This window comes from Dichomitus squalens (genome assembly GCF_000275845.1).
Source record: "Dichomitus squalens LYAD-421 SS1 unplaced genomic scaffold DICSQscaffold_56, whole genome shotgun sequence".
Taxonomy (NCBI): Eukaryota; Fungi; Basidiomycota; class Agaricomycetes; order Polyporales; family Polyporaceae; genus Dichomitus; species Dichomitus squalens.
In genome coordinates, this window is record NW_006766938.1 from 186,548 (window position 1) to 195,003 (window position 8,456).

The 8,456-nt window shown below is 57.2% G+C and overlaps 2 protein-coding genes across 2 annotated transcripts; one reads left to right on the top strand and one right to left on the bottom strand.

The window, feature by feature from the left end:
- Window positions 1-1,089: 1,089 nt before the first annotated feature.
- On the top strand, window positions 1,090-5,545 carry DICSQDRAFT_183264 (uncharacterized protein; the record flags this gene model as incomplete). The annotated part of the gene is made up of 5 exons (XM_007369845.1): window positions 1,090-1,214; window positions 1,590-1,754; window positions 2,309-3,809; window positions 3,863-4,178; window positions 4,233-5,545. 5 exons carry the CDS (start codon window positions 1,090-1,092, stop codon window positions 5,093-5,095), a joined length of 2,970 nt encoding a protein of 989 aa, XP_007369907.1. The 3' UTR covers window positions 5,096-5,545.
- Window positions 5,546-6,719: 1,174 nt separating this feature from the next.
- Window positions 6,720-8,449, bottom strand: DICSQDRAFT_174046 (uncharacterized protein; the record flags this gene model as incomplete). Its single annotated transcript, XM_007369846.1, has 3 exons — window positions 6,720-7,715; window positions 7,780-7,946; window positions 7,999-8,449. Coding segments are annotated over 3 exons (1,614 nt in total), but the record flags the coding sequence as incomplete, so codon positions are not given.
- Between the last annotated feature and the right edge of the window lie 7 nt (window positions 8,450-8,456).

Genomic DNA, 8,456 nt, shown 5'->3' on the forward strand with positions numbered 1-8,456 from the left:
AACATATGCCCGTATGAGAGAACAACTGCATATTGACACATCAGCTGTCATCCGAGAGTCAATGGTCAGTACGTACCACTTGAGGGGGGGATAGGCATACAGAGGGGATGCAAGAAGTACGAAGTCAAGATGTGAATAGATACAATGGCAGGTCGATATCGGACCATGCGACGACGTCATCGCGGTCGGATAAGTGATTTTGGGCAGGCAAGTCCCCCTTGCAATTGAAATCTGCAGAAGCGGTTGGGGATGTTGAGGGAATCTGGAGAGGATGTGCATGTTCCCAGCAGATTCCCATCAAGGGGGAATTTACTGGGGAATCCGTGGGTAATATGCGTGGAATACGCAGATTCCCTGCATGTTCCCTGCCACCGTAATCTGGCGCTTCACGCGGTGATGGGGACCGACGTTGGCATTTAAGCTTGGGGTGAGAGTCAGATTGCTCGTTACCGTATCGGAAACGAGACGCGACCGGTGGGAATTGAATCTATATTGAATGACTGTGTCGGGACTACTTAGTGTTGCTCACTTCAATGCGTCCGGCACAGTTTACTGCCACGGCCAGCCTTTTTCCCTGTCCTTCCAAGGCGATGACCTTGTCGGCTCGTCGGTATCGCCGTCCGGGGGCCGGGTGCCTGCCACGGACGGTTCTCATAGTGCCGGACTCAGAAGTCAAGGAGGTCATGGAAGACTCGCCTGTGCATCATGCATGACTCTGAATTCATGGAAGCTCCGACAGGGTATGGTGTGTGCCTAAACAAGGTATGCATCATTCCGTGCTCTGGAGGCTCCCGAGAGGATCTGCAAGCCCCGCAAACACGTGGGAACTGGGGCGGACGGCATCAGTGGCGTCGAGCTTGTACGGCAGATTGGGCCTCTCCGATCTGCGTTCTAAGTGATTGGGAAATGAAGCGCATATAACGTGTGAGAGTGGCTGCTGAGGATCCTTTGGCTGCTCCTGGGAGATAGTGCTGACGTTATATGTACATGATATGTTTGGCGGACGACATCAACGTCCAGCGTCTGAGATGCCAAGTCTGGGAGGAGGGGATCAGGCGCTGGCATCGGGACAGACAAGTCGGGATTCCGATGACGTCGCGGAAGTGGAGTGGAGTGATTCTTGGCCGTGTTGGACAGCTAGCGCCTGTGCCTCTCCTCCAAAAATACTCGTCCTCTCCTTCAGAGCTCCTAAGTGATCCCTCTTGGTTGCGAGAGTAGGTCTATAAAATTGAGGAATAATCATTCAATGATCAGAGTACTTAAAGATTGCCGAGCGCGCACAGCCTACGTCAATCGAAGCGCAAGCGTATAAAGTGGCGAGTGTGCGGGAGAATGGAAGCCCCTCGTGCAGGCACACTTTGCGCGGCTTTGGTTGTCGTCCACGATCGATCGTGGCTATTGGGGCTGGCAGCTGGCGCCATCCTCGACGTCAACGCTTTTCGTGCATTCATATTCCTTGCCTTTGCCCACATCCAGTCGCTCCTTAACGCGCCCATACCCCCTATCCATCTCCATCTTACGACCCCTTCATGTGAGTCTCCTGCACCCCATACGCCCTGCAGTAGCTGATGGCCCGTGCGCTGTGCTAGGTCCTCAAATAGCCTCTCGCAGGCGCAGAGCGCCTCGACGGCGACCTTCGTCACCGCGCTCGTCTTCAACGCCGCCGTCTTTGGCATTGAGCTCGGCATCTTCACCCTAGTCCGTCCCTTCTTCCCAGCCATCTACCAGCCCCGGACGTACATACCCCCTAAGAGGTGAGTCGCCCTTCTTTATGACCTCGACACGCGAAAAGAGGCGGATAAGGAAAGAAGTTTGGTCGGCGCAGGCGGACGAAGGGTGCGAACATGATTTGCGAACGCGGGCAGAAGCCGTCACAGAACGCGGCGATCTGGAGAGGGCCCTCTGATGTCTTACGATGGCGCTGTTGGACGCTTGTCGGCAAGCGGGGTCGGTGGCGGCGGTGTCGTTCTCGCGCCCCCACCCAGCGTTGTATTCCCCAATCCCCCTCCGACGGGCTACAACGCTGTGCCACCGCGATTGGCGTGCTATGTTTGGTCGTGTGCCGCATGCTGTTACAATCCATTCCGCAGTGGCATTGAATGCGTACTAAAACATCTTCGCGACGTGCTTCCATTCCGTTTTGGCGTGGCGAGGAAATGTCTCGCATAGAGAAGGCGCACACTTGCGGACCGCCCCGTTTTTTCAATTGATTCCCACCAGCATGGGTGATCCGCCTCCTTCGTGCTAGCCGTTTCTGTTGCTCTGCATCTATCCGAGTTCCCCGATGCTAACCATGCACATCCTTTAGCCAACGCGTATCGTCCCTTACCCAGAATGACAAGACGCATATATTGCTATGGCCGTACAGGGTCTTCTGGTCAGACTACGAGGAAATTCGGACGAAGAACGGTATGGATGCGTACTTCTTCGTCCGCTTCCTCCGCATGTTTGCCCGCATCCTCCTCCCTATCTGGCTTATCTCCTGGATTGTCCTACTCCCCGTAACCTCCGTGGGCACAAATGTTGCGCCCCACACCGGCCTCGACCGCTTCATCTTCGGTAACGTTGCGCCCAACAAACAGAGTCGCTATGCTGCGCACCTCATCTTAACATGGTTCTTCACCGTCTGGATCTGGTACAACATCCGTCTGGAGATGAAGAACTTCGTCACCGTCCGCCAAAAGTGGCTGATTGACCCCAAGAACGCATCCTCACCTCGGGCGAGCACCATCTTAATCACCGGTGTCCCGCGCCGCTACCTCTCCGAGTCTGCCATTGCACAGCTCTTCTCGCACCTCCCTGGCGGCGTGGCGAAGGTCTGGCTGAACCGCGACCTCAAGGAAATGCCCGAGCTGTACGACCGTCGGCAGAGTGCGGCGAAGAAGCTCGAGTCCGCGGAGACGAACCTCCTCAACACCGCCGTTAAGCTGCACAACAAGAAGCTCAAGGCGGAGGCGAAGCAGGCCAAGAAGTCTGGCAGTAACAAGCGCGCGTCGGTCGACACCAACCGCCCGCTGACGGATCCCACTAGTCCCGCGAGCACTACCGACGTCGAGCGCGACGTGTCCCTCGCGGAGAAGCTCGTGCCCCGTAACAAGCGTCCCACGCACCGCCTGCCCCCCTTCGGGTGGCTGCCGTTCTCGCTCCCGCTGATCGGTCAGAAGGTGGACTCGATCGAGTGGGCCCGCCAGGAGCTTGAGACGACGAACGCGGCACTGCGCATTGCGCGCCGCACGCTCGCGCGCGACGTCGCGCTGTCGAGCAGCCTCCCCGCGGCAGAAACCAACCACCCGGACGCGATGAAGACGGACTCGGGGCTGTCGCAGACGTACCCGCCGCTGAACTCGGCGTTCGTGCTGTTCAACTCGCAGATCGCGGCGCACATGGCGGCGCAGGTGCTGACGCACCACATGCCGTACCGGATGGCGTCGAAGAGCGTGAACGTCGCGCCGGAGGACGTCGTGTGGAGCAACCTGAACATGAACCCGTACGAGGCACGGGTGCGCTCGGCGATCTCGTGGGCGATCACGATCGGGCTCGTCATCGTGTGGGCGATCCCGGTCGCGTTCATCGGTATCGTGTCGAACGTCCACTCGCTGTGCGCGACGTACAGTTGGCTGAGCTGGCTGTGCGATTTGCCGAGCGTGATTGTGGGGATCATCAGCGGTATTTTGCCCCCGGTACTGCTCGCGGTGCTGATGATGCTGCTGCCGATTATCTTGAGGCTGCTGGCGCGGTTTGAGGGCATGACGCAGAAGACGAGCATCGAGCTCAGTCTGATGACGCGGTACTTCATCTTCCTGGTCATCGTGAGTGGATCACTTGATTCTTGAGGATTGAACGCTAATGATATGGCTGGCAGAACTCGTTCCTGGTCGTGACGCTCTCGGCGGGAATCATCGCCGCGCTCCCGCAGCTCGTCGACAACCCCGCGTCGATCCCCACCCTGCTTGCCCAGGAACTGCCCAAGGCGTCGAACTTCTTCCTCACTTACATCATCCTGCAGGGCCTGTCGGGTACTGCGTCGGGCTTCTTACAAGTCGTGCCGCTCGTGCTGTACTACGTGAAACTGTTCATCCTTGGGTCCACCCCGCGCTCGATTTATGCCATCAAGTACACGCTGCGCTCGGTGTCGTGGGGCACGCTCTTCCCGAGCGTGACGCTCCTCGTTGTCATCAGTGCGTTGTTTTAACCTCTCTGATAACGAGTATCCAATACTGACAAACATCTAGCTCTCGCCTACAGCGTCATCTCGCCGATCATCAACGGCCTCTCATTCGTGACGTTCTTCCTCTTCTTCCAGCTCTGGAAGTATCTCTTCCTGTGGCAAGTCGACGGGTCGGCGGGCGGTGAGACGGGCGGCCTGTTCTTCCCCAAGGCGATCAATCACCTCTTCGTCGGGCTGTATCTCCAGCAGATCTGCCTCGCCGCGCTCTTCTTCCTCGCGGAGGACGAGAACAAGAAGGCGAGCGCGATCCCTGAGGGCGCGCTCATGATTGTGCTCATCGCGTTCACCGCGTTCTTCCACCTGATCATCAACAACTCGTACGGGCCGCTGATCGAGTACCTGCCGCTCACGCTCGCGGACGTGACGCACAAGAGCGGGCGGGAGCAGAACGCGATCGAGCAGGAGATCGAAGACGGGGATTCTTACGATGCCGAGGCAGTCGAGGCCAAGGGCGACGCGAACGCCATGCAGAAGCGCACAGCGCGCAAGCGCGTGTCCGGGGACTCGCAGCAGTCCGGGCGGGACGACGCGGACAAGACGAAGGTGCGCGACACAGACGTAGAGGCGGGCGAGCCGACGAGCCCGAGTTCCGTGAGCCCCACGCGGACGGACAAGGACAAGGAGAGCAATGACAGCAGTGTGCGGGGCGTGGACGAGGACGCGGGCCCGAAGGACTTCTACCACCCGGCGAGCGTGGAGCCGGCGCCGATCATCTGGATCCCGCGCGACCCGCTCGGGCTGGGCGAGGCGGAGGAGCGGGCGTGCAAGGAGGCGGGGCTGGCGGTGTCGACGCAGGACGCGGTCATGGACGCGAAGGGCCACGTGGACATCTCGGGGCCCCCGCCGGGCTCGGCTTCTTGGCATTGAGTGTTGCGTGAGATGACGAGATATGAGAGGAGGGAAGGGGGATGAGTACATCGACAAATCTGAGTCTTCTTGATTACCCCACACACGCGTACGAGTTCGTCTGCTACTACTATCCACTGCCCTCTGATCGCTCGTGTGGACTCGCCGTCCGTAGCCGTTGAGTAGCGATTGGCCGAACTTCCGTGTACTGCTAGTATCATAGTGTTTATTATTGAGTATTATATCGTGTTACCCATTAGCCTGTGCTGTGTTGTGCTTGTGGATATCGCGTTCCGGCCCTCTTTTCTCGTGCTGCTCGTGTTTGTATGCCTCGGCTGCGTCCATTGAGCCCTATGTCTGTTGAGCCCTGGGTCTGTTGTCGGGTTTGGCTACCCTCGGTCGTGCCTCTGGCGGCTCGTATACCACAGTCTCTACTTACCCGAGATAAAACTAGAACATATTTATACATACTGCGATTTACATCTCTCAGCATGTTGCCAACTTGTTCGTGTGCTGATCTTACATGAGTCCCAGATTGAACGCGTCCATCTTTTCCCGAATCCCGATAGTACTGCTCGACTGTCATCAACCGAATGCCATTCGTTGCCTGAATTGCCAACGTGCGATGACTCCGCAGTGAACCTGCAACCACGTCGACTGTAGTACTATCGTGAGATGGAAGCGACACAGTCCTCAAACGAGCGGCTGACTCAGACCTGGTACGTTAATTCAAGGTGCTGATCATCGGATCATACTAGTGGCTCAGTCTCCGTATTGTAGAAGGACCACAGAGCAAGAGCTGTAATGCAGGCAAGCGCTACTTTATATCAGACTCGATTCGCAAACAAACCATGTGCCCTTGTTGGCCCAGTTGCCCTCACTGGCGCAGGCATGAATCTCGAGTCCAGAGTGCGACAACAGCGCGTTTGAAGTTCGCTAGTAAGCACTTACAAGTGCAAGGGAGCCTCTTACAGTCAATGGGTGTCTACATCTACAGAACGGGTATCCACAGATGCGAGCAAAGGGTGAGACGTCCAGTACAACCGCTCGGAAAGACTCGAATAGACAACATGTATGCTAGTAGAACAACGCCCTCAAGCAATGAGATGCCCTACTTATGCGACACAAACGGACCGCGGGTGAGCGACGCGCTCGGAAACGCAGACGGCTCAGAGGTGGAACAACGCCCCCGGTACCGCAGACACGGCACCTGTGGCACGATGCTGTGACTTTGGAACACGGACGGTCGCCGACCTCGAGACCTGGCGATGAGCATGGGAACAGCATGCCCAGGTGGACGCTCAAGAAAAGGCCAGACACACCCACGTGTTGCAGCTTGTGTGAGAAGACGGTCGCAACTGATCGAACAGACGGCGTGCTCGCGGTAGGCAGCTGGGGGACAAGGATCGTCTTCGGGTTCGACGACGTAGCTTCAAGAAGACGCACAGAACGACGCAGGGTGATGCAACGGGCGGTGGCGCGCCAGGAGGGAGGATGATACGGGGATGACGCGACACTCGTGGAAGCAGGCTGGCGAGGAGGTGGTGGTGAGAAGTGGTGATGATACAGCAGACGGCTGGAGCCGGGATGACCATGACGGTCTTCGAGCGAATGCTCAAATGTCGGGATAAGAATGAACGAGCAACTAGACCCTGCTGCGCTTGGTGGGGCGCGGCGAGTTGCCACCGGGTATATCGTCCATACTGCGCCGCTTCGAGCTAGTGCGCATCGAGTCTGACGGCACCGCAGACTTGGGAGGCACGTAACCTCCCTCGGGTTTCTTGTCGGGCCCTTTGTCCTTCAGCGGCCACGCCCGCGACCCGAGAGTAGTGAGGAAGAGCTTGATGATTGCAGTATGGGAATCGAGATTCTTCCTTAGCTTCACGTACTTGTGCTCTTCTGATTGGGCTGTCGAAAGATCGGGTTCAGGGGGATCCTCACCAGATCCGCTCTCGTTGTCGTTCGCTCTGCTGAGGAACTCCTTCAAATACTGCTCGATGTCAAACTGGTTGGAAATGTTCTCCTTCCGGGCCTTCTGCTTCGTAGATTGGGCAGGAGTGTCGAGTGCATAGTACGCCCGGAACCACGTCAGGAGCTCGGATATGATTTCATTGATAGGATGCTCCTCTTCAGGAGCGGAGTCGTCCGAGTTCAGCGGAGTGAGGTCCGAACCGTCAATAGCACTGAATTGGGGGGAAGGTGAGCGTCCAGAAGGAATGTTGCTGTTCGAACTCGCAGACGGGCGCTCGGCGGGGGATGGACTGCTTCGAGGGGAAGGACAGGGCGACTGTCCCCGGGACCCTGCAGTGGGCGTAGGTTTGGCGGGAGGAGTCGGCCAAAGGAACTTGAGGATGTTCTTCGTCTTGTCGTCTTGATTGCCGTGGTACGTTCGGAGGTCGATGAAACCGTTCACCATCGCATCGTGCTTCGCCCTCCCGCATATGCAGTACCCATCGTAGATTGAGTAATCGTCGAAGTAGTCTGTCAAAAATTTTCCAACGCATTCGTCTTGGAGATTATGGGGGAGGAAGCGGATGGCGTAGTAGAGCAGGACGTGGAAGAAAGACTCGAGTTCGTCTTGGATGACGATCCTACGATGTGGATCGTTGAGGGCGTGCGCAGACATGTATTGCCAAGTACCCTGCAACGTACCACATGAGCACCCGAAGGCGAACGTCATACACATTGCGATACGAAGTACTCACAGTGCGATCCGGCTGACGACCCTCAAGAGATTCATTGTCTACCTTCTTCGACAGCTCCCAGTCGTTGAGCAGTCCGAGCCACTGTCCCTTCTTCCCTTTGTACATCAGTATGTTTCCCGCGCTGATATCGCGATGTATGATCCCAGCCTTGTAAGCTTCCGCGTGCGCTGCATATACAAACGGTGAGCATTTGTACGACTCCTTTGCAGCGACACACACCTGTGATGCAACATGCCAACATTTGACACAGTTGGAAAGAGCTGTCCACAAATGCCTCAAGGGGAAGCCCGACCTCCTTCACCACCACCCGGTAAAGCGAGTGCGTCTTCAAAGGGACTTTCTTTACTTCCGGATGCAACTCCTTCCAGTGTTCCTGCGACTTCGTGACCTGCCCGAGGTCGCCGTGGCACACCAACGTCGGCACGAACGGCACCTTCCGTTGGTTGAGAAACCGTAGTGTTTCCCCTTCCTGCTCGATTTCCGGATGGTCGACACGCCACGCGTCCTTCAGAAACACAAACGTAGCTTCGTCGTCAATTTTGCCTTTATCGTTGACAGGCAAGGCGATGTAGCCACGCGTGAACCGTCCAGCCACACCGGGAGCTTGGAAGTACGGTGCGCCGACAGCGAACTTGTGGATGACGGGCTCCAGGTCGCGTCCCGCGTCATCCTTGCGC